The sequence below is a fragment of the Podarcis raffonei genome, chromosome 2 (genome assembly GCF_027172205.1).
Source record: "Podarcis raffonei isolate rPodRaf1 chromosome 2, rPodRaf1.pri, whole genome shotgun sequence".
In the NCBI taxonomy this organism is placed as follows: Eukaryota; Metazoa; Chordata; class Lepidosauria; order Squamata; family Lacertidae; genus Podarcis; species Podarcis raffonei.
This window is the reverse complement of record NC_070603.1, coordinates 24,093,783-24,120,355: the sequence shown is the minus strand read 5'-3', so window position 1 is coordinate 24,120,355 and position 26,573 is coordinate 24,093,783. Positions and strand designations below refer to the sequence as shown.

Below are 26,573 nucleotides of genomic sequence, written 5' to 3'. Positions count from 1 at the left end.
GCACCAGGTTCAGTTGTTGTTGTTGTTCTGCAAGGGAACACACAGTCAGTTAAGAGAAAATTCATTGTTGGATAGAGTAGTGTGAGGCTTCCTCTTCATAACTGAATGGGAATTTCAGGGCTGAATAAAGAAAACACACAAGGATGCAGACAGCGCAGTGGGGCTATTGTATCATATGGGCAATATAAAAAGGTAAAGGTACCCCTGCCCGTACGGGCCAGTCTTGACAGACTCTAGGGTTGTGCGCCCATCTCACTTAAGAGGCCGTGGGCCAGCGCTGTCCGGAGACACTTCCGGGTCACGTGGCCAGCGTGACAAAGCTGCATCTGGCGAGCCAGCGCAGCACACGGAAACGCCGTTTACCTTCCCGCCAGTAAGCGGTCCCTATTTATCTACTTGCACTTTGACGTGCTTTCGAGCTGCTAGGTTGGCAGGCGCTGGGACCGAGCAACGGGAGCGCACCCCGCCGCGGGGATTCAAACCGCCAACCTTTCGATCGGCAAGCCCTAGGCGCTGAGGCTTTTACCCACAGCGCCACCCGCGTCCCTATGGGCAATATAACTTGTGCTAAAAACTTGTAACGCAGAAAAGTCTCTCAACATTGCCTAGGAATGGTTTTTAAAATGGTTTTGCTCATCTCACAATAGAGTATAGACAGATAAACTAAAATGTGAGTAGGCATTCCAGTTAATTGTTATATAATTTTTAAAAACCAACTTACGATAACATTGTTTTTTGACATGGGCTCTGTGGGTTTGTGTGATTACCATTGTTCAAAAGGAATTTTAATCCATAGGGAGCATACTCCCTTATACTGAGTCAGGCCATTGATCCATTCAGTATTGTCGGCACTGACTGGTAGCAGCTCTCTAGGGATTCAGACTTTCACAGTGCTGCCTGGATATTCTGGGATTGAACCAGTGCCTTCTACATTCAGAACAGATGGTGTATTGACGAGCAACAGGCATTCCCCTAACTCTGTTTCTGTGTGGTTGAGAAAAATACAAGTGCGTTAGACAATTTACACAATAAGACACTGGCAACGATCCTGCTTTATCAGATTAGCTTAAGTTTCTTTTCTTTTTGCTGTGGGGGATTGATTTTTTTTTAATAAGCACATCCCACTAATATTTGTGGGCTAGGAGTATTGTGTTGGATGTGATGAATGAGAAACTGAGTGCAGGTGTTATTGACTTCCTAAAAAAAATATGCATGAGTGTTTGAGGACACAACAGTACTGTTGTTGTCCTTACTAATAATCAAATAATCTCCCCCAGTCAACCCACACCCGCATACCTAATGCAGAATTTAGCATTCCAAGCAGTCGGTTCTTTTGCTTGCCCTTCTACTGTTGTTTTTCTCCAGATCTAGCTCCAAATCGCATGCATTTAAATTGTTCTTGGCCCAGTGGGACTGAAAACTATGTCTGATTTGACCTTATCTTTTAAAAGGGTATCTGTATTGACACTTCATTATCCAACACATTGATAATTGCTAGAAATCCAATCCTGTTTCCTCCTGCTGTGGGAAAAGTCATGGGTGCTCTTTTCCTACCTCTGGTACAAAGGGATCCCTAATCTCCTTGCTCCTAAACTGGGGAGACATCAAAGAACTGTATCAGGGATCCTCCTCATCTGTATTTATCAACACATCGGATGGAACTATCCAGTGCTGTCCAACTTGAATCATATAGGATACTACTTTAGTTCTTGTTACAGTAAACTTTAGCTGCTGTCACCAAGGATAGGAGTGGGCGGTCCACTTCCTGGGTGTTCATACTGGGGGTAAAAAGAACTGGGCTATTCCAATGAATAGAGGTGGCAAAGGGATGTGTTGTTTTTTTACTTTCATCAGATTAGCATCAGTTTTCATAGGCTTCTGCAGGGGTTTCCATTACCCCATACAAACCTATAGAAAGCTTATCAGTGCTGGCAATATCACTTACATAAGGGTTTTTGGGTTGCAGGAAAACCTTTTCTTTCCCTTTGAATCTTTGTCTAATCCTTATTGTTCGTCTATATATTTTCAGTACGAGATGCAAGAAATCTGATTCCTATGGATCCAAATGGACTTTCAGATCCTTACGTGAAGCTTAAACTTATCCCAGACCCTAAGAATGAAAGTAAACAAAAAACAAAAACCATCCGTTCCACACTTAATCCACAATGGGGTGAGACATTCACATTGTAAGTTGAAATTTGATACTTTTCCTAGCGATATTTCTGATTGCATACATCATCGTGTGTTTTAATAAATTAACAGAACGGCACCTATTTTTTTCTCTTCATTCTTTTTGTAGTAAGTTAAAGCCTACAGACAAAGACAGAAGATTATCCGTGGAAGTCTGGGATTGGGATCGGACAACTCGGAATGATTTCATGGGCTCTCTTTCTTTTGGAGTGTCGGAACTCATGAAATCACCTGCATGTGGATGGTAAAAAGCTCTTTGTTATGAATATGTTACTAATGCATTACTATAATTATGGGTAATAAATCCTATTGACATATTTAAATATTTCCTAAACGTATCACCTGTGTCTTCACAGAATGCGGTGTTGAAAACCTCAGTCAATAGATACTGAGGACAAAAATCACACAGAAACTAACTATTCTTTTTCGTTGGTTTTCAAAATATCAAAGCAACCATGTAACATCTCTCACTGTTGCTGCAAACTTAAGCACACTTGCTAAGGAGAGAGTTTCTTTAACCTGACAGTAGTTACATTGGCCCATAAGAAAAAAAACCTGAGATCTGTAGTTGGCCAATACCTTTTTTTAAGGCCAGCTGAAATAAGAAAAAGATGCAAAATCAGTCTCTCCTTTTAATACACTGAATGCAGGTACAAACTACTTAACCAGGAAGAAGGCGAGTATTACAATGTTCCGATACCAGAAGCAGATGACGATGGGAATGTAGAACTGAGACAGAAGTTTGAGGTGAGAATATTAGCACACATTGTATGGCAAATCCCATGTTGAGCCTGATTCTGTGCTTCTGCTGCTGCAGTGCTTACTATAACAGACAGGAGCAACTTCTTGTCTCTTGCTTGTTGTACAATTCTTTCTCTTGCCAGTTTACGGATCGTCAATAATCACTAACTCTGAACTTGGTTTGCATAATTTTTGGCCAGTGTTAATGGTACGAATCTACTTTCACAATGGAATTTGGGACTGTAATTCGTTGCTATCGAACCAACATAGCAAGCAGTCTGTGAGTTTCTGTGACTTTGAGGGCTCCATCCTTTCCTCACATGAAAGTTTTCCAGTAGACTGCGTTACCATTAAGTAAATGAAAATGAAGGAGGACCCAGTTACTATCTTCTTGCCACTTTCCACAGGCAAGTTGATGATTGTCCCATTGACAGCTGGGGTCTCCCTTTGCCTCTGCTCCAATGTAGCTCTATCAGTATGATTAAGTTTCATCATTTGACTAGTAGCCTCATCTACTTTGTTTAGATTTTACGTGTGCTGACTCCAAGGGTGGCACAGTGTTTCTTTGTCTATTGCTGCTTGAAAGAGAGGAACTGAGAGAAGTATTTGACAGAGTGATGAGAGAGAGGAAGAAAGGCGAATTTTGAGGAGGAGGGTGGAGTAAGAAAATGGAAACAGGAGGCCTGAGTGGTTTGGGGGAGATTAAGGACTAGAAGTGAATAGTGAAAACGGCAGGGGATGGTGACTGGGGACAGAAGGAAGTTAGGTACAGAGAAGGGGATGAAAGTGGTTGAATTTAGGAAATGCTTCTAGAGAATATTAACATCATCTCGATGCTGACAACACCATGAAGCTGACAGTATTGTGAAAATCATTCATTCCACTGTAGGGAGTTGTGTTATAACTCTGCTTCCATAGAAAATCAAGAGCTTCCAGACTTGGCTCTAATACATTTCTAGCACATCTTTCCTTTTATAATTATTCTCACATCATAATTGGCCTCTAAGCTTCTTTTCCTGCTTCATCAAATGTTTGGGGGTCTTTTGGACAGTTTAGTAAAATGATGTAAAATAAAATATCTCATTTGATCATCTTAATCTGTTAGGTTTTCGGGTACAGGGTATATAAAGTAATGCAACTAATTACGCAAATGTTGTAGAATCCTTAATTATTTTGCTTTGGTGTGAATTTGGCACTTGCTGAAAAGATTTTAGGTTGTATCTAATGCTGTGTTCATATAGATCATATTGATCATATCTCTGGAACAAATTTTGATTGTCCGTGATAGTTAGGAGTGTAGGGGAATTCTGTTGTGCTAGCAGGATGACATCATTGGAGACAACGCTTTATTTTCATGTTACATTCTGAACTGCCTCTGGCAGGCACAAAAAGTGAACTGCGCTTCAGTAATGTTAACAATATACAATATACAATTCCGTTTCCGCGCTGTTCTGATTCGCCAGAAGCAGCTTAGTCATGCTGGCCACATGACCCGGAAGCTGTACGCTGGCTCCCTCGGCCTATAGAGCGAGATAAGCGCTGCAACCCCAGAGTCGTCCGCGACTGGACCTAAAGGTCAGGGGTCCCTTTGCCTTTACCAATGTAATATTAAGGCGTATTTTTTACATTTTCTGCAGATGCAATACTTTGCAACTGTATATAAAGCCATTGTATCTATTGAAATAATAGATGCATTTTTGGACATTGACATATTGTTCCTTGTTTATGATCTGTAGACCAAATGAGCTGAATATTGCAACTCTTCCTACAGTTAATGGAGTGCACAGCGGAAAATTTAAGTAGCTTAAACCATGGGTAGGCAAACTAAGGCCCGGGGGCCGGATCCGGCCAAATCGCCTTCTAAATCTGGTCCAGGAATCAGCGTGTTTTTACATGAGTAGAATGTGTGCTTTTATTTAAAATGCATCTCTGGGTTATTTGTGGGGCATAGGAATTCAGTCTCCCCCCTCCCAAAAAATATAGTCTGGCCCCCCACAAGGTCTGAAGAACAGTGGACCGGCCCCCTGCTGAAAAAGTTTGCTGACCCCTGTAAACCAAGTTCCTTTTTCTTCTTTTTTTTAGTTTTCAGACATCTCAGAGTACATATCATGCAAGTGGTATTAAACCACAACGTCTCTCCATTTTTTTATTGGCTCACATTAGTCTTAGTCATATTTTTTCAGTTAATTACACAGAGTAATAAAAACCACACTACGGCTAGTAGTCCTCCTGAAGAGCACTGTTCTGCTGTTTGTGTTCCCATTTTATGCCTGAGAGCCTTTCAGTGCTTCTGATCTGAGGAGCCATTTTCCTGGACATAATTTCCTGAATAAGCTCATTCCTTATCGCTAGCTATCAGCACCGTCAGATCTGTTTCAGGCAGGGCTCCACAAAGGCAACAGCAAGGGCACACCCTTTTACCGTCTTGCTAGATCTCACATGCACTAGCCCAGGGGTCAGCAAACTTTTTCAGCAGGGGGCCGGTCCACTGTCCCTCAGACCTTGTGGGGTGCCGGACTATATTTTGAAAAGGAAAAAAAAAAAAAGAACAAATTCCTATGCCCCACAAATAATCCAGAGATGCATTTTAAATAAAAGAACAAATTCTACTCATGTAAAAACACGCTGATTCCTGGACCATCCGCAGGCCAGATTTAGAAGGCGATTGGGCCGGATCCGGCCCCCAGGCCTTAGTTTGCCTACCCATGCACTAGGCTGTATATGGAATCTTGCTCCCCACAACAACCCTCTTGTTTGCTGTGCAGTGTGTGGGTGCTGCCCTGTTCTCTGTGAGGCATACTATAAATGAGAAAACAATTTGAATATAAAATAAGAGATTAAAATATAATGTAAAAAACCCCATTGCACCCCTAGAGTTAAAACATGGGCCTCCAGGGGATATTGGGGTGGGTGGAAATCAGCCAGTAATATATATTTCTGCGTACTGGCTGCAGGCTTCGAGGCCTGGCCTAAACGGCCTTTTCAAAATTAGCTGATGCAGGCGCAAATGTTCCAGGTGAGAGAACAGAACCCAGCAGAGAAGTCACAGATGATTAGAAGAGTAAGCTGCAGCTGGTATTGAACATGTTGAAATCATTATTCCTTTATGGCCCCTAGCCTATTTCCAATGCACACGCAATTTAGTTTATTTTGGCAGGTTCTGTGCATAACTATTAGTAATTTAGGATCCATGAGAGATTTAAAAATAAGTCTGAAAGCTTCGTTGCTCTCCTGCAGGACCAAGAAACAGCTCAGAAGAGCAGGTTACCTGGACCCTGAGACCATCCTCTGAGGCCCTTCTTCGTGTGCCTCCCCCACAAGAGGTCCAGAGGGTGGCAACACGAGAACAGGCCTTTTCTGCAGTGGCTCCCTATTTGTGGAATGCTCTCCCCAGGGTGATTTGCCTGGCGCCTTCATTATATACCTTTAGGCACCAGGCAGAAACGTTCCTCTCAAACCAGGCCTTTGGATGATGGCATCTGATACCCTTTTAATTATGTTGTGAGGGTGGGCTTATTGGCTTGCTAATCTTCTTTTACTATGTATCTTGTGGCTTTTATATTGTAATTTTGTGTTGTGAACTGTCCTGAGTTCTATGGATGAAGGGCAGTATACAAATTTAATGAATGAATGAATGAATTATAATAATAATAATGGTCAGGCAGCATGGATGGAAGTGGCCTCAGCTCATGTCAGGGAACTGCCATCGGAAGAACAGGAGGTGAAAGGGCTCACAGAGGTTGGGAGGGACTTATCAGCTGAGGAGGGAACCAGCACAGGGAGAGAAGGAGCTCCAAGGGAAAGTGAGTCGGAGGGATGGCTCAGAGACACTTCCAGCGAAAACAGTGGGGAGGTTTCAGGACCTCCTATAGGGACACCCACTCCTCGCCGGAAACTGTCGCGCCGAGAGTCCAGAAGGCGCGTTTCCGTTAAGGAGTTGTTATGCTGGAAGAAATTCCGTAAACGCCCACTGTCGGATTCTACCAGCGATTGACGGAGCCATGCCTAAGGAGCTCCGTTACAGACAGAGGTTTGTGGACTTAGCCAAACTCTGAGGGACTAGGAATTTCACGCACAAGCAGCTCATCATCCCATCACAGCTCAGTGATTCCAATACACTGAATGGGATATAGTTCGTCAACTTTTTTGCATTGATGCTTCCATTTCCCAAGAAACTGGCATCATGAAAGGGAACTTCAGTAGTGTGGAGGATAACTTTTTTTTATTATTTACTTTTCCCATAGCATTGATTGTTGCGTGTTTGTTGGTATTTGGGGGGGGGGGGGACCTGGGCAGGTAAAAAAAATATGGAATGACTAGCTGGCTCCCTGATTCCACACTTAGTTGTTGTTGTTTTTTTAAATCAAATGTTATTTGCAGGATTGCAAGAATGTTCTGGGCAGTATCTAACTGTCTTCCTCCACTTATTGAAGGCTCTTTACACCAGCCAAGGCTTTTGTGAAAGAAAAGTAGGAAGATCTTAGCAAACAACCCTCTTTATCCTGCAAACTTCCATGATGAGTGGTTTTCAAATAAGTTTTACTCAGAGTAGACCAAATGAATTTAACTAACTTAGACTAGATCTACACTGACCTGTTTAACATTGTTTCCCCCATTAGAACGATATTAGATATGTCATTCTAAAATGTCACAGGGCATACTTGTTAATTAAAACTTTTTTTTTACCTTTCTCTTCGACAAATGTAAGTAATATCCGGCCACACCATTTTCCAAAACACCATTTTCCGCCCCTGCTGCTGGTAGCTCTGCTCTGCCTCTGTGGTGTCACATTTTAATTCTTCCTCCCACCTTCTGTGTCCTTTGTTATCTGCCACTTGAATACCACTGGAGGGGAATCAGGGTTTGAATGCAGTCAAAAAGGTAAAACACTGCATAAGGACATACAAGCAGTGTTCTACCGATATAGGAGCATAAAATAATTTTTAAAATTAAGCAATAAAAGGGACAAGGTAATAACATATTATGAACGTAAAAAGTAGGACGTCCTGTTGTCCATCCACGTTATCAAACCATTCCTTAACCCTTCCTTAAGATTAAAAACTATGAATGCAGATACGCCCTTGGTCATGTTGTTTAATTCCAATCATTCTACCTGGGAGTAAAACCTCTTTGAATACCACCCCATGTCTGAACCCTCTGGAGCAGATTGGAGGGGGATGGCAGGGAGCTGAAGAGAGATGCTAGAATTCTGACTCAGGCATTGAACTGCTATCAGAAGATTCTAAGTCGCTGATGGTCTGGTGTCAAGGACCATGGCTTAGATAGCTTTTAACAGGGATTAGACAAGTTTGCAGAGGATAGATAAGTTGAATGTGCCCTGTTCAGATGCAAAGTACCCTTGAATATCTGATGTCCCTGTAGGAATCGGAACGCTGGATTAAATTGGACCTTTGGTCACATCCAGCAGGGCTTGTCTTGTGTTAAGTCCCTTCCACTGCATCTTTTTTGAATTTAGCTTTTAGGAGTGTGTGAGAGAATCTAAGTATGTATAATACACACACGCATTCATGCAGACTCTCTCTCCCACCCTGCTACAGATGCTAACTGAGCTCTGCAGCCTGTCACACATTTTTTAATGTACACAAATTAATAGAAGATTAGCACCTTGCACGGCAAAAAAAAAAAATCACACATTTGCATTAACTGAGTTTATCCTTACCTATTTTCAGATAATCCAATAAAGCTGTGACTTAATAATAGTCAGTTCTTGACAATATTATCCTCTTATTTTTCTTTTATGTAATTTCTTGACGGATAAACACAAGCAAATAAACCCACCCACTTCGTATGGTGTTTTGCAGCTTAAGAGCTTTCACGGAAACTATGTTGCTGCAAAGAGTGGATTTCATAGAATCATAGAATTGTAGAGTTGGAAGGGACCCTGAGGACCATCTAGTCCAACCCCCTGCAATGAAGGAATATTCAGCTGTCTCATACCTGCAGCCTTTGCATTCTTAGCACCATGCTCTAACTGACTGAGCTATTCAGGCTGTTTCTGAGAATTAAGCATTTTTCGTAGTGTCTGTGAAATTCAGTGTTTGAAAAAGAAAAGGTTCTGACCTCCATTTTACTCCTTTGCCTAGTCCTTAGTTGGCACAAAAGAGTCTTTGAGAAAGAGTATTCTTTCAGAGTATTGCTGCTTTTATTCTTAAAAAGTCTTCTTCTCCAACCACGACTGACAGCTTTTACACACACCAAACACAACCAGCTTTCTACCATCCAACCAACCCGCACCCAACACTAACATTGACCACACTATATATGCAGGTGCCATTTGGTGAAAGGTTGCAGGAGTCATTGTAGGCCGCTGACTCATGCTGATTTAGTTCTTTTAGCATTAAAGAAACAGCGGTCAATTTTTAGCCGTGACAATTCTGAACGACTTTGTTTCTCTGACTTTATTGCAAACCTACAGTTTGCTACAAACCCCCCCCCCCGAACTCTCTGACCTGTAAAAATTATAGGGTCTGCGTAAATTTGTATATATCCAAATATAGTCATAAGAAGAGGCAAAGAGCTATCTAGAACATGGAAAACAGTGCCACCAACTCTGAGTGCTGCAGATACCATTCATCCTTTTCTTGTGGGTTCTGTGAGTTTGTAATTACAATGCCAAGCCTATATTCCCCTCCAGATTTAAGAGCTAGAGGCTGGCTTTCCCCCCTAATGAAAACTGGAGTTCTCCAGAAAAGGACATTAATTTCAGAACCTGCCCGGTGCAATCACAGCATACGCACAACCCTGATTAAATGCCTTCTCAATTTATTGTTCAAATCATGTATCTGAACACAGTCACACTAGAATGCCTAACCACCACAGAAGATGCCAACTGGCTTGTGCAGTGAAAAGAATAATGAACCCAAATCACTGCTCAAATCTTAAGCAGAACTGATAGAAAAGTCTTTTCCAGGCTTCAAGCTGTTGTCTTAGGGGTGCTCAGATGGCTAGACAGGAGGAGGCAAAATTGCATCCAGGGAATTTCTTTCTTTATGATAGTAATGATCTGTCCTAGGCAGTAAGTGCCAGCAAAGAATTGTTTTTTCAAGTGCCTTCACCTTGATGACTTGTTTTCTATTTACCTTAAACATACCAAGCAAAGAATGCAGAAGATGCTTCTTAAATGCTCCATTAGAAAATATTTTACTTCAAATCCTACTTGAGGGATGGTCCTGATTACTTCTAGGAAACAATTAATCCATTTTTTGTGTTCGTATAGCAAGCATCCAATTGGATAGACCTTTCCAACTCTACAATATCTTTTTTGAGCCAAGGCAACCAGAACTGTACACTGTATTCTGAGTCTGGTTGCACCATAGATTCCCAACTCTTTAAGTCATTTATGAACAAGTTAAAAAGCACAGGTCCCAAGACCAATCCTTGGGGAGTCCATTTTTTTACCTCCCTCCATCAGACAAAAATGTTTGTTTATGCTTTTGGCTGATTAAACATTCTATGGCCTTTTAAATGTTTTTTTTGGGGGGAGGGGGGCTATTTGTTTGTGTTTGTTTGTATTTTGTGTTCTCATTTTGAATTTTTATGTTGTAAACCACCCTGTGATCTTCAGATGAAGGGCAATATACAAATTTAATAAATGGTAAGAAGAAGAACTGTCCATTTATTCTTACTCTGTGCTTCTTTAGAAAAATCTGTGTGCTAATGGACTAAACTGAAAATACAAGAAGTCAAATATCTCAACAATGATGGTCTCTTAGCTCATGGGCTACAAAGAGGATGTTTCATTCATCATGGCATGATGATCTCCTTAAGAAGCAGGTGGTTACTTCTTCCAGTGGAGCATCTCTTCAGAAACAATTGGCTTTTATTGCATAATACACAATTGTGTCATCTTGCTTGCACAATAACTTTCCACTTGTGCAAATAAGACTCCTTGTCCTCTCCCCCAGAGACCCCAGCATACCCTCAAAAATAATTTGAGAAGGTTGGGGGACCCTCAAGAGCAGGTCTAGTAGAGGAAAGAGGGGAGTCCCATCGTGTCTACTGGCGCAACATTAGATCTTGCCCATTTAGTGAATAGCCAGTGCTTAGTACAGTGTTCTCACATCTCATTATGATGTGATGAACATCATAATGAGACGGATACACAATCATGAATGTGGAAAAACCGGGGCGTGAGTGTATACACAGTAATGTGAATCTAGCTGCATACATTATTATGGCCCTCCTGAATCATGAAATGGATGGAGCAGCTCATAGTGGGCAAAATAACAAACGGTTTGCATTTGTTGCACTGAAGCAATGCATTAAAACCCCTAAATAAAGAACTATGGTGATATGTTCATACAATTGGTAGTAGTGATATATAAGTAATTTTACTGCAGCCCGCAAGGAAAGCAAAGACCGTGGAGGAGCATTTGCATACATCACTCTCTCCCTGTCGCCGAGGTTCTGCACTGAAGTTCTTTCAGAATCTGGTGCTGCTCTTGCCCTTGCCAATGCTTCCCTAGGGTTATTCAGGAACCTTGGAACAGAACAAGATTGGCTTCAGGCCGAAGCACCGGAAAAGGTGGTGGTTTGTGGGGGAAGGGTTAACCGTTACGGTCTTGTTCATCACGGGTGATGTGCTTCTGTGTTGTCTAATTTTAAACTATCTTTACCACAGTTTCATGTTAAAGGCCAGCAGAATGTATCAGTACAAGTCTTGGCTATAAATAAGTAAGACTCCTCAGTTTTCACCTCGCAAGAGGTAGGTGACTCAGAGCTGCCATAAATAACTCTTTATGATGATTCCCTCGCCCTTTAGCAAGCAAGCAGTGTAGTACATGGCTGTGCCACATATAAGATGATGGATCACATAGTGTGTGCTAACTAGCAGGATTGAGTCTGTGAACAAGAAGCACAAATATTAAAAAAGGCACAAAAAGTCAATGTATAACATGGCCTTTTATGAAATTGGCATGGCTGTCGCTGAGTCAGTTCTGGCATTGTCCTGCTCACAACTTACAAAGTTCAAGTTTCAGAATGGATCTTGCCCATCTACTCTCTGCCCTGCTGTGCTTTGTCATTCACAAACAACTGCTATTTCTAAATTAGGTAAAAAAAATATACAGATTTCAAAAAAATGTAATGCTGCATGGCAGTGTGAGAGGGGCATTCAGGCAAAAGTGCCAGAGGGCATGAATGAGTGGAAGATACTTTTTGAGGGGAAAACCCATCATGATTCAAACTGGAAGCACCCTATGTTAATAGGGATGAATATATATGTTTGCAGGTGGAGATTTACACAATTCTACCTCACTGCATGAGAAACATGGTGCTCCCTCTTAAGGTTTCTCTCATTGCCACACCTCCATAAAATTACAGTATATAGAATTGCACTATATCATTATTTTATTCATATTTTCTCCCTCCCCCAGAGATCAGCAAGTTATCCTTGCATGCAAGCCTCATTAAACTTATTGCTCTTCTCAAATGGATACCTTTAACAGGCAAATGGTAGGCTGGGAACGCTGTCTTGGTCAATGATTCCATCTGTCAAATGGTGCTGTGTATTGAGGTAAATGACAATTTATGCAGATAGGGGTATGTTTTGCTTCCTTCATTAATGATGTACTTTCCCCTTTTTTGCTTAAGGGCAATGCCATGCATTGTGTCTGCTATTGGAGGTGAAGTTACTGATTTTTACTGGGCTCTCAGCTATCCCTTCAAAAATAAGTGGTGTTTCCTACATTGCTGCTGCCATAAATCTGTTGCAACTCATTATTATTGTTTTGGTTCACTCTCCCATTTTTAACAAGGCAGGCTCCCTCCATCCTTTTCTGTCGTTTTCAGTACTCCAAGTACATATTGCCTTCTTCAAGGTAGTTTTCTCCTTTTGAATTGTTTCATTTGCATCCACAACATTTCTTTCCAGGGTTATTTTTTGCTTTACAAAATTCAGATCCCAGTTCATATGTGTCACCTCTTTAGGATGCATTGAATCTTCTAATATTAGTTATCGCTGCTCATCCACTTAAATCAGGCATAGGCAAACTCCAGCCCTCCAGGTGTTTGGGACTACAATTCCCACCATCCCTGACCACTGGTCTTGTTAGCTAGGGATGATGGGAATCGTAGTCCCAAACATCTGGAGGACCGGAGTTTGCCTGTACCTGACTTAAAAGCTTCAGAAAGTTGCTTGTTCACTATGCATTTCAACACCTCTTAAGATATCATAACCAAATTTTGCACAGTGGTCCCTGAGATCAAGTTGCAGGTTTTTGTCTGAGTAGAACTTCACTCACACAACATTGGATTCAATTTTACTTTTTAAAGAGTCTGTGTGTGCAGTGCCGGATTTACGTGTAAGCTAAACAAGCTATAGTTTAGGGCCCCACTCTCTTGGGGGCCCCAAAAAAAATTTAAAGGAAAAAACCCCTGAATGTACATTTCCAAAATATAAGATAAAAAAAACAAATCAAATGGCTTTAGATACCTATTAGGTCCATAAATTAGGTCCCAAAGCCTATCTATAAATATATGATGAAGCATCACACATAAGTGACTTGAAATCGCTAACAAGCTGACCGTTACAACATATTTATTTATTCCCCCCCCCTTGCATTTATAGATATTTCTCGCCTATGTTGTACTTGATGTGGAATATAATTTATTCATTTATTTTATTTTACTTAAAACGGTGCTGAGGGTCACATCGAGAAGAAGTTTGCAAAATTCACCTTCCTTCACTTTACGCTGATGTCAGCGGAGGGAAATCAATGGGCACAACCTGAAGCAACTTAGCCTCAGAATAAGATGAATATCCAGGCTAAAATAAGTCTAAATATAAACACTAAAAGAACAGGGGAAATAAAAGGGGCTTAATCTGGTGCTGGAAGATAGGAAGTCATTTCCAGTGAGATTACAGCTATTGTGAGTACTTCTGTGCGTGTGCATGCTTTAAAATATACTGGAAAAATCTGTTCCCTGCAGAACTGCATTTCTGAAAGAAGGTTTGCCTGTGCTTTAAAACTGTAGTCCTACAAACAGGCAGCTAAATTTAAAATATGTTAGTTGCTTCCCTTAGATCCTGAATATTAGCTTGTAATTTCATACTCGTTTTGTTCTTTGCATAATATAACAAAGAATTTCTGTGTCTAAACCATCCCAAACATTCTGTATTGTTCAAATTAACAGTATTCTTAATCGGAAGGATTTTGTGTTGCTTTTAAAACTGATAGCTGTGGTAAAAAGCTTTAAAAAAACACAAAAAAGTCCCTGGCATTCGTCTTCCCATGATATTTTCTTCCGTTACATTTTTGCTTTCAGTAACCTCCACTTTTACAAGAGCAAATAAAGACTAAATACAAGAAGCTTCAATTGGTTACAAGTTTATGAAAAAGGTTGAAATACATCAGAGGGATTTCTGATAATTAACTTGAGGAAATTAAAACCCTTTACTCTGCATTCAAGGCTTCTGCCTTCACAGTTTAATTAAAAATCCTAAGGTCTTTTGATGCTATCCTGCTGACCAGCATTCCTGCTTATCAGAATAAATTGATGAAACACAAATATTATATATATGAATCTTGCTTAGCTCAATCTCAAAATAATTCAGATCTGAGTAAAAAATAAATACAGAAAAACAGTGCAGCTTTGAATCTATATCACTTGTGGGATTCAGGCTTTGGCCCTGAGTCTTGAAATAGTTCAGACAAGAGATGGAAATAGAACTTATCAAAAGCCTTGTTAGTCAAGGAAGGTAGACTAGACACCCTACCTTTTGGGGGTGGATGATGATGATGATGATTTTATTCTTTATATGCCGCTCCATCTGACTGAGTTGCCCCAGGTACTATGGGCAGCTTCCAGCAAAATATTAAAACACAATAAAACTTCAAACATTAAAAACTTCCCTGTACAGGGCTGCCTTCAGATGTCTTCTAAAAGTCATATAATTGTTTATCTGTTTGACGTTTGATGGGAGGGCGTTCCACAGGGTGGGCACCACTACTGAGAAGGCCCTCTGCCTGGTTCCCTGCAACCTCACTTGTCACAGTGAGGGAACTGCCAGAAAGCCCTCAGAGCTGGACCTTAGTGTCTGGGCTGTGAATGATGGGGGTGAAGATGCTCCTTATGGGAGTTAGAAAGAAATAGTTCACGATCGTTTTGATAAGATTTTGTTCTGCCTTTTCATGTTTAATCTCCCTTGAGGTTTTATTTTTCATAGGTTGCATTTTCATGGAGAATGTACATTGGCTGAATTTTTCTCTCTTGCTGAAACTTAGGCAGAAGGACCAATGCAGATCTGGGAAAATCTAAGCGTTAGGGGGAGAATGGGAATGTTATACATTCCTTGCAAAAGAGAGGTGTAAACAGTGGGGTCCCACAAAGAACTGTATTGAGATCAATGCTTTTTAACTAGTTCATAAATGATTTGGAGTTAGGGTTTTGAACAGTGAGGTGGCCAGGTTTGCAGGTGGCACTAAATCTTTTAGTTTGGTGAAAACATAGACCTAGTCCACATGGTAAAGGTAAAGGAACCCCTGACCATTAGGTCCAGTTATGGCTGACTCTGGGGTTGTGGCGCTCATCTCGCTTTATTGGCCGAGGGAGCCGGCATACAGCTTCCAGGTCATGTGGCCAGCATGACTAAGCCGCTTCTGACGAACCAGAGCAGCGCATGAAAATGCCGTTTACCTTCCTGCCAGAGCAGTACCTATTTATCCACTTGCACTTTGACGTGCTTTTGAACTGCTAGGTTGGCAGAAGCAGGGACTGAGCAACGGGAGCTCACCCCGTCCTGGGGATTTGAACTGCTGACCTTCTGATCAGCAAGTCCTAGGCTCTGTGGTTTAACCCACAGCGCCACCCGCGTCCACATGTTAAGCTAAATCATGGCTTGGGAAAAGAGGGCGGTGCCCAGTTAGCAGTGAGGTGGCTGCCCAAAGGAGGGCAGGAGGCAGGAGGGGAGGGGGTGTCAACTTGCAGAAAATATTGGGGGGGGCAACATCCCTACATATTTTATTGAGGGAGGGCCAAAGGGACCAGGGCCCCAAGAGTTGGCACCTTTGCCCACAAGGGAGACCAATTACCTTATACAATTGCTGGGCAATCAGTAGATGACTTTTCCATGGCAATCTCCCTGGATAAGGGGTCAAAAGACGTTTGAACTATCCTATCCATGCTAGTTTTATGAGATACATGGTAGGACATGCTCCTTTCAAAAGAAGTTGTGGTCTGTTCAAATGCCTTTCACAGATTGCTGCTTCTTTATTTGTTCTCCTTCACCTCCAATCAACCTTCAATCACCCATGAATGTGGGTGACCCATTATATTGTAAGTAGCCAGGTAAGTAGACGCAGGTGGCGCTGTGGTCTAAAACACTGAGCCTCTTGGTCTTGGGCTTGCCGACCGGAAGGTTGGAGGTTCGAATCCATGCGATAGGGTGAGCGCCTGTTGCTCTGTCCCAGCTTCTGCCAACCTAGCAGTTCGAAAGTGCACCAGTGCAAGTAGATAAATAGGTACCGCTGTGGCAGGAAGGTAAACGACATTTCCATGCACTCTGGCACTCATCACAGTGTCCCGTTGTGCCAGTAGCAGTTTAGTCATGCTGTCCACATGACCCGGAAAGCTCCCTTGGCCTGAAAAGTGAGATGAGTGCTGTACCTCATAGTTGCCTTTGACTGGACCTAACCGTTCAGGGGTCCTTTACCTTTATCTTTTTTTACCTAAGTAGTCAGTGAATTGCTTCTGAAGACTGACTTTTGCAAATACTGTTGCAGGAAGTAATATGAAACAGCTTTGTCTACAGGTTTCCTTGGCATGATGGATTCTACCGCTATGATACTTCAGATATACAATACACAAAAGTGTGTTTGTTTGTGTGTGCACACATGTCTGTAATTTTAAACTGAGTATAATAAGTTTCCTTTAAATTTGCAAACCACAGGAGGGCAGTAGTGCATTACTATAACAAAGCAAATACGCAGCAAGTCCTTTTAAACATCTCTTAAGAATTAAATCAGGTTGTTGGGATCCTAATGTAAGAAATTAGAACTGCATACATTTATTTATGTGTTTGTTTGTTTATTACTGCAGACCACATAATTGTGATTTCATGCCAATATTTTTATATGTAGCATATAATGCTGCAGGTAGTCTCTGTTCTGCTTTAAGCTATAATTTGTCTTCTTACTCTGTGGTAGAAGCAGCAATACAGTGAGTGAAGCATTCCGAGAGACTCATTAATCTGATTCAGGAACATTTCTCTTCCTAATGCTTAAAGGCACAGTATGCAATCCAGGCAAAAGGAATTGATTTTTTAAAAGTTCCACTTTTAATGTCAATGGGGAAATGTTTAACACACATTCTATCTCTCCCTCCATATAAATTAAAGCATAGCAGGAAAATAACATAGACTGCTGCTTTAATACTTAAACTGGTATTATCCTGGGTGTCCAGGGAGATACACGGGCTTGAAAAGAGGCTTCTGGGTAAGGAAGATCTGTGAACTTAAAACAAAACAAAACAAAAAAACCCTTGCCTAATTTCCAATGATTACCTAGGATGGCAGTTCCTAGTTGCAGTGCTCAATCCCTATGGACTCCTCCCTGTCATGTGAACAACAACACTCTCTCCCAGTAGAGCAGGGTTGGGCAACCTGCTCACTCCCTCAGTATATTTGGCCTAATTTTATGGGAGTGGCAAAAAAGGGCAGCAGGAAGAGAAAAAAGGGGTGGCAGAAAGAAAGACAGGGACACACCTGTGGTTCCAGCCCTGCTCTGCTCCCTACTGGTGTGCAGCCCCTGAACCAATGACTTTCGACAGGGACTGAAGTCCTCAACATGATAATGCCTATCCCTGCCATTCATCATTCTAGACCAGGGATAGCAAACGTGGATCGCGGGCATTGAAATTCCCAACTCCCCTCAGCCCCAGCCAGCACAGCTCGGTGGTCAGAGGTCATGGGAGTTGTAGTCCAGCAACATCTGGAGGGCACCATGTTGGCCACCCCTGTTTTGCATCCTTTTATCCCCTCCCGGTGCCGAAGATAGAGCTCAGTTGTATTCCTAGACTGCTGTGGGGAACAGGTGGAATTCTGGGAGTGCTACACCTCATGATCTCCTTCCTCACTTGGTGGTCTCAACCAGAAACTTGTTATTTTACTCATTTCCTATGGCATTCCTCCTGCTACTCCATCTAGCGCAGTCTTTCTCCCTTCAGCTCATCTTTACCAAGTAGCAGCCATTGCCTTCTTTTTGTTGTCTTGGCTCCTAGGCTGAACACATGTGCACACACACACACACACAGAGAGAGAGAGAGAGAGAGAGAGAGAGAGAGAGAGAGAGAGAGAGGCTGGTTACCTCCCCTCTAATTAGTAAGAGAATAGCTAAGGCACCCATCCCGGGGCTACCTTTGAAGGTGACCCGGAAACTACAATTAATCCAGAATGCGGCAGCTAGACTGGTGACTGGGAATGGCCGCCGGGACCGCATAACACCGGTTCTGAGAGATCTGCATTGGCTCCCAGTACGTTTCTGAGCACTATTCAAAGTGTTGGTGCTGACCTTTAAAGCCATAAACGGCCTCGGTCCTGTATACCTGAAGGAGCGTCTCCACCCCCATCATTCAGCCCGGACACTGAGGTCCAGCACTGAGGGCCTTCTGGTGGTTCCCTAATTGCGAGAAGTGAGGTTACAGGGAGCCAGACAGAGGGCCTTCTCAGTAGTGGCGCCCGCCCTGTGGAACGCCCTCCCTTCAGATGTGAAGGAAATAAGTAGCTATCTTATCTTTAAAAGACATCTGAAGGCAGCCCTGTTTAGGGAAGTTTTAAATATTTAATGCTGTATTGTTTTTAACATTTGATAGGGAGCCGCCCAGAGTGGCTGGGGAAACTCAGCCAGATGGGCGGGGTATAAATAATAATATATTTATTATTATTATTATTATTATTATTATTATTATTATTATTATCCCTCGCTCTGTTTTTAAATCAACAGCAGGGACATAAACAAACTCTGATTTCTCTTCCTCAAAGCTCAATAACATTTTGGGGAATCTGCATGGGCTCTGCTGCATTGGTCACATACTGTTTATATCTCCTAAGCCTTCCTGAGCTCAGAGTAGTAATTTGTACTGAGCCGCAGAGATGTATGTCACATAAGTCTAGAATCATTGTACTGTAGAGTTGGAAGGGACCCCGAGGGTCATCTAGTCCAACCCCCTGCAATGCAGGGATCAACTGCAGGATGACGTTGAAGTGATTGTTCGCCAAAAAGAAACTACAGAAAACATAGGTTCATATTCCAGTGTATTAGATGAAAACACACACATAAACCATTTTTCATGTTTTCTGTGTACTGAAGAGAAGGCAGGCAAGAGAGCTCCTTCGAGATTGTCTTAAACATGTTGCTATGACAACAGGCATACTGTGCCTTCTCAAATGGACCAGATAGTAGTCCTGCTACTAGTTGCAGTTAGTTGTAGTGTGACTCATAGGTTTAATTAAAACGTAGCACAAAAGCAAAGTGCTTTCCCATTCTTGTCCATGGGTTCCTTCTTCCACTTCCTGGGTTTATTATTATTATTTGTTTGCTTTTTGTTTTTTGCTAAGCATTGTTTGCTGAGGTAAAATTTGCTGAGGCAAATTTGTGGTTTGAGCCAACCTCTAAACCATGGTTTGCAAACCCACATCAAACTGCAGGTTCAAATCATGGTTTGGAGACAAGATGCAATACCAGACTATAGTTACTTTAAACTGAACCCAGAAGATTTTGTATAGAAATAAACAAGGGTGTGTGAGAGACGTTTCGGAGCAATGGAGGAAGTGTGATTGCCACTGAAGTTAATAGTTCAATTTTGAACTGTTTGCAACTGTTAACAGTCATGGCTCTTCCTCCCCCAAAAATCCTGGGTTCTGCAGTGTGTCTCCAAGCTATTATTCCCAACCCCTTTAACAAACTACAGTTCCCAGGATTCTTTGGGTGAAGCCATAACTTTGAAAAGTGCTTTAAATGTATGGTATGGATGCAACCATGGTTACTTCTCTGCTTGAGTATAACAGATTGGCTTTTGAATTCAGGAAAGCACCCTGCTCAGCCTCCCTCTAGTCTGTAATGAATCTGCAGACACAATTCTTGAAATTGTGAAATCCACAAATTAGGAAAAAACATATCAGTTTCTGAAGATATACTTCTGAAGAAACCCATTCCTGTTTTTTTCATGAAGGCAAGCTAACATGTTTTGTGGCAGTGCTATTGGTACATGCCCTTCTAAGGATTAAATTGCTGGCAGAGAAAGCATGAGGACTGGGCTATGATCACTTTTCTCCTCCTGTTGAGTTGGGAGGGTATGTTCTTGCTAGTTCTCTGTGAACGAATGCTCTCCATAAAGTACTTGCAGGTAAAACCCAAAGAGAGTTGTGGAGTAGATAAAGTGAATGGAACCCCCTATAAGTGTACCAGGTGGGACTGGGGTTGGTTTGTTTTTTGCTTATAGAATTATAGTGGTTTCGTTCAATGCCCAAAAGTAATAACTTGCCTGTGGTTACAGGGTAAAAGAAAGGTCCAAGATAAGGTGCGTCCAAACCAAAGAAAGTAAGACTACGTGCATGTCTTGGGATTTTTCTACCCTCTTCGTGGTGCAACTAATTTCCATTTGAAATCTGCATTTGAAGTTTGTCTGTGGGTTTTTCGTTTCGTTTTACTAAGAGATATTAATTAACATGTGTAGTGTCAATATGCAAGATGAGTTTCTAATAATGACAAATCATCAAAAAAGAGATTCCGATAATCATCTGCTGGGCAGCTTTATGTATAGCTTTAACCTGCTTTGGCTTGCACTTAAAGTAGGATCCTATGTGCAATGAAAAGCTCCCCAGCCAATTTGCACAGGTCTTGCATGCCTGAAAGGAGACCAGAACGGTCTTTGCCCCTTCTGTGCTCTTGGCTTAAAATTTGAAAGCCCAACTGTGTTACGCAGAGGAATGAGGAAATCAGCAATCCTAATAAGTGCTGCTGAACCAGGGGAGAACTATGAACGTATCCCACCATTAGCAGAAAGTACACAGAGTACCTGATGGTATTGGACTGTAAAGTGTATATTTTCCAGTTGTATTTTGCTTCTTCAGAAAGCACTGGTATCTGAAACATTAACATGAAAATCCAAAGGGCAAAAGCAGTGTTCTGCGTTTTATACTGAACACAACTTTTTTCTCCTTGTTTAAATGTCTACCTATAGCACCTTCTCTGGCTAAGGCAGAGTAAGTCCATTGCATGGTATTCTGCCTGAAGTCTATTCGGCATGCATTGCATATTGCATGGTGAGATTTGGCTTGTGATACAGCGTGACAGAATATTGTGATTCAGAGGCTTAAAAGCTCTCTGAGTTCTTCATAACCAATACCACAAAAAGTTTGAATTTTATATATATATATATTAAAAAATAAATCTGAAAAAGGCCCTGCATTTTTTCATTAAGATGTACACTAAAATATTTTGATCTTTATTGATTTTTGTGCTGGGCTTAAAATCTGTTTCATATATTGATTTCTTATTAAAAAAGGAGGACAGCTATGAAAAAATATTCAAGTGAAGGTTCTTATCCTAATAAATTATGTTGAACTCAATTAAAACCCCTTCGGATTATTTCCCATTGATGGATGTACTGTGTCAGGTTTGATAGACCTGATAGGATGCTTGCTTCCTTTCAACCTCAGTTCAAAGGTCAGGAGCCAGCCTTGGGATACACACTATAAATAATATTTTCTGCCTGGAGTAATATGAGGCATATGCTATAATGCAGTAATTATCATACTCTGTATCCTAAAAATGGAGGCATATAATTAATTTTAGGTATTGTGATATTTCATATTCTGCAATTTGGCTCCAATGTGTAAAAAAAAATAGCTAGCACTTGCTTCAGGCAAGAACCTAGTGTTGGAGAATGATGATTGGTCGTCCCCAATAATTGGGAGTGGGTTGTCTAGATGGAAATTAAAGCTTCCTAGCTTCTTTTGTAGATCTTCTAGCAATGTAAGACATGTCCCCCAGTATTACCTGTTGTCTTGTCAATTACCTTTACAAATTCCTCCAGATTTTGTATCCAGTCCTGGTTCCACTGAACTCTGTAGCAAAAATAAGTGGGACAGGATTACACTCTTTATTAACGTTGTGTTCTTACCGATATCTTGGATCCATTTTGATCTGGTTTCAGGCCAGGGTTTAGCGCTGAAACAGACTTGATCACCCTGGTTGATTCCTTATATCAGGGGAATGATAACTGTTTATTCGTCTTGACCTCTGAATGGCTTTTGATACTATGATATTCTCCTGGAATGGCTCTGTTACACTCCTACCTGCAGGATCATTGCCAGAGCATAGCACTGGGACACAGCTGCTCAACCTTGTGATGATTATGCTGTGGGGGTTTGCAGGTTTCAGTATTGTCCCTTATGCCTTTTAACATCTGTACAAAGCCTCTGTAAGAGGTCATCCAGAGATTTGGATGATGGTATATGGATAACACCATAATTGCCATTATGACATGGTGTGAGGATTCACTGACTTTTAGTGTAGTGGTTGTGGCTTTAAACACAACCTTTTAATCAAGTAATAGGGGCTACTCTTTACTTACTGTTGTTGTTGTTTTAATTATTATTTTAAGCCCCTGTATAAATCTATCTATCATCTTAATTTGACTTGGGCATAAAACACTCAAATCTGAGTTTACAGTTCTAAGAATTTTCTGTTCTGGTAAAAGTCTTGTCTCAGTTGATTTTCTGTATGCCACTTATGAGGAGTATACTACATTTAGCCAATTGATGTTGCCAGTGAAGTTATTACTGAAATGATACAGTGAAAATTTGTTGAAGCATTTCTGACTCTACACATCACCTTTGGCTGTAATTTTTTTGTGGGGGGTGGGGCGGGGCGGGACTTTTTGAAGCAGCTAGAAAACCCCAGTATTCATGCTTCTTTATTAAAATGATTGGATGTTAATTTTAGGCACAAAAATGACAAGGAAGATCTGGGGAAATTTCCTAGGGGTTTCCTAGAGGTTTCTCTAACCCTTTGGAGCAGGTTTGTGGGGTACAGGGGGCACAGACTGAGAGAAGAGACTGTTCCATTGTGCAGGTGCAAATTTTGGTGCTAACAAAATGAATTCATTGACTGTAGCCCAAGCTAGTTATATTTTAGGGAGAGATTTTCCTTAAGAGATAAGTCTTTGAATTCTCCTTGTCTTAACATTCTGTGGTTTGGAAAGCAGCTTATACAAAGAACTGTTCATTGCTGCTTTTAAATTTTATTTACCCTAAAGGATGCATTTGCAAATCATAAACATCTCATGACAAATGCTTTGAGTGCAACAATATTTTTCCCACTGAGAACAATGTTTTGATTGAAAATCAAATTTGTTGGTGGTAATTGGTCAGAAAGTAAGTCTCGTAATGTGGGTTGCTATAATATGCTGTCCGTTGAGAGTAAAGACTTTCTTTCCAAAAAAGCATGTCACATGTTGTGAAAAACATCACTATGAGGAGCATATTTTAACTGAAACATTTCAAAATGTTTTGTATACCCTGCAACATATTAAATGCATGAATTTTATTAAGGACACTCTTCATGTTTTGAAAGGGAAGCTCTCAAATCAATTGATTTGAGGGATTTTGCCATGAAGGTAATAATTTATTTTGATGTTGTTCTCTTGGGTGTTCTTAACCAGGTGAGAGAAGTTGCTTCTATCTAGTCGCACAGATTATTGCCACCTATAACAATACCCACAATATTGTTGGAATGGGTCTTTTGAATTTGTGCTTATGCAATATTTTGCGCAGTTCCTTCTCTGAGAACAAACCTTCAGATTAATCCCATGCAGGCATTTGCCTGGTTCAGGCTCTGTCCCAGTTGCTCTGTTCCAGCTCCTACCAACCTAGCAGTTCAAAAGCACGCCAGTGCAAGTAGATAAATAGGTACCATTGCAGCGGAAAGGTAAACAACATTTCTGTGCGCTCTGGTTTCCATCACAGTGTTCCGTTGTGCCAGAAGCAGTTTAGTCATGTTGGACACATGACCTGGAAAGCTATCTGTGAACAAACCTCAACTCCCTCAACCCGAAAGCGAGATGAGTGCTGCAACCCCATAGTCACCTTTGACTGGACTTAACCATCCAGGGGTCCTTTACCTATGAGTAGAAAAGGCTCCCACTTCAGAAGTTTGCCCTCCAACTCATGGAGTGTGATGAGGATGCAGCTAGTACTCTCATTCCTACTCCCTCTCTCATTGCACAAGGGTCAGAATCATAGCTTTGAAAGCAAAGTGCAAACCTTACAGCTATATTCTTTATTTATTTAGAAAGCCAGACTTGGACCTTCAGCTAACAAAGTCATATCTCCAATTGAAGACCGGAGCTGTAGTTTACCATCCAATAACCTTGATCAGGTTAAGCTGACAGATTTCAACTTTCTCATGGTGCTTGGAAAGGGGAGTTTTGGGAAGGTAGGACGCCTTGATGATTTCTTCTCATGTGCCTTCTTTTAATGGGGTTTTGTGTTTTACTCAAATGAATAATACACAGGGGCAGGGGGGGGGAGCAACAACTATTAAAGGAAAAGGAGGAATACTGAATGTATGAAGGAAGAGAGTCAGTGTCCCCAATCTTTGATAAAGGGAAGAACTGTGCTAAACAGAATTAGCAACTACTGGGCATGTGTCCCCAGAAAATCACACTTAATATCCTCGTAGGTGTGCTGTTGTGCTCAGAGTGAGTATAAAATAGGGAATGCGAGTTCTCAATCCATTATTGTATTGGATGGTGAAGAATTCAATAACTGCTCTTAACTGCACCGAGTGCCCTCACATGTCGTAATTCCTTGCCTGGTGCCTGATTCCAAATAACATCTGTATTCAAGACCTCACCTAAGAAAAGTAACATTAGTGAACAGCTCAACATCATGCATATGGGAGTCCACACTGCCAACATTTGAGAAAGGAGGATAATAGCTCAACCCCCTTTTTTCCCATTTCTGAATGAGATGCATCTTTAATTGCTTAATGGCTGAAAATGCTGCAGACCATTCCTTAAGTCATAAGAGGCATTCTAGAGATGGCCACGCAACTTTATGATTTACAAGAGTAGGAAGGTCTTCTAGTTCAGCTATCAGCCACTAAGCAACCTGCTATTGTTCTGTTACTTTAATGGTGTTTAATAAAAGAAGATGTGATCTCTACATCAAAAAATATGTATATATTCCTGGGAGATGTAATTGGCTGTTGAGATCTGATGCAGTTCCTTATATATATATATATATTGCAAAACTGATTGTGTAGCATAGCTTCATTGTAGAACAGTAAGATTTTAGTAAGAATTTGACTACACTTCCTTAGAGCAGGAGACAAATCACCGGGGCTGCTTGTCTATAGATTTTTATAAGAAATAACCTGTCTCTTGTGGCCATCAAATTTTTCATCCTCTCCTTTGTGCAGGTGATGCTGGCAGAACGAAAAGGGACAGAAGAACTGTATGCAGTCAAAATATTGAAAAAGGATGTGGTGATTCAGGATGACGATGTAGAGTGTACCATGGTTGAAAAGAGAGTTCTAGCCTTGCAGGACAAGCCTCCCTTCCTAACCCAGCTTCATTCTTGCTTCCAGACTGTGGTACGTCACATGTTCACGGGTGACCCTGATTTCTTCTGACTCCTGCAGCTATTCAGTTGTCTGCCAAGGTCACCACTCTTGGCACTGTCTTTCAGTAACATTCACAACAAACTTCTGAGCTCTTTGAGATTTACCGTATTTTTCGCTCTATAACACGCACCAGACCATAACACGCACATAGTTTTTAGAGGAGGAAAACAAGAAAAAAAATATTCTAAACGAAATAGTGGATATATGATTTTTGTGGTTCATGCTGTGGCCACAGACATGTGATCTGACAGTGAGTTTGGAGTAGCCCAATGCAAAAATCCTGAGGATCCATGTGGATCCATGCTTTGTAACCACGGAGGAGGGAAGGAAGGGGAACCATGGATCCTCTGCTCACGACTGCAGCAGATCCCCCCGCCACCTGCAGGCATTCGCTCCATAACACGCACAGACATTTCCCCTTACTTTCTAGGAGGAAAAAAGTGAGTGTTATGGTGCAAAAAATACAGTAGATGGTAATGATAATTTAGTTAACAAATTGTTAAAATAAGGACAGAGTTTTGAATATACAGGCTCTAGGTGGAATTCTGCATACCACAAGGTGCTGTATGCATGCATGGAACAGGGGCTACTCACACAACAAGACTTTCCCGCCCCCCTCCACCACCCCCTGCACACACCCTAGACCTGTTCTGGGGTTCCCCAACCAGCCAGAGCAGATTTAGGGGTGTGGGGTGCACAGGGGATTAGAGAGGTGAAAGCCTCATTGTGTGAGAAGACTCTGGTCCATGCATGGAACAATTTGGTTGAATCCCATCCTCTTCATTTTGTCATTGAACTAGGCTTGCCATATGTCAAGTGTTTTCCTGACATCAGCCTTAAGCAACAACTAACAACTTTGCTTAGAAATGACTGCCTCTAGAACCTTTGCAGTAGATATTTCAGACTTATAAAACTCATCATTGGCTTTCTCATGCATGTTCAGTTTAACTTGAACTGATTATGCACAAGAAAACTAGTCAGTTCATCCATGCACAC

General features: G+C 41.4%; 1 protein-coding gene and 1 long non-coding RNA gene across 4 annotated transcripts in view; both read left to right on the top strand.

Annotated features, from left to right (window-relative positions):
* PRKCA (protein kinase C alpha) overlaps positions 1–26,573 on the top strand; it is a 184,133-nt gene that overhangs the window by 142,010 nt on the left and 15,550 nt on the right. For 2 of the 3 annotated variants that reach the window (XM_053375349.1, XM_053375351.1), the window contains exons 6-11: positions 2,030–2,186; positions 2,300–2,434; positions 2,841–2,937; positions 20,443–20,466; positions 24,243–24,386; positions 25,374–25,547. In XM_053375349.1, coding sequence (XP_053231324.1) covers positions 2,030–2,186; positions 2,300–2,434; positions 2,841–2,937; positions 20,443–20,466; positions 24,243–24,386; positions 25,374–25,547 — 731 coding nt within the window. The remainder of the gene's footprint in view (positions 1–2,029; positions 2,187–2,299; positions 2,435–2,840; positions 2,938–20,442; positions 20,467–24,242; positions 24,387–25,373; positions 25,548–26,573) is intronic. The other variant, XM_053375350.1, reaches the window with a different exon arrangement.
* Positions 6,543–7,687, top strand: LOC128407246 (uncharacterized). The gene is made up of 3 exons (XR_008328745.1): positions 6,543–6,622; positions 7,037–7,274; positions 7,562–7,687. It is a non-coding gene; the product is annotated as an uncharacterized LOC128407246 (long non-coding RNA).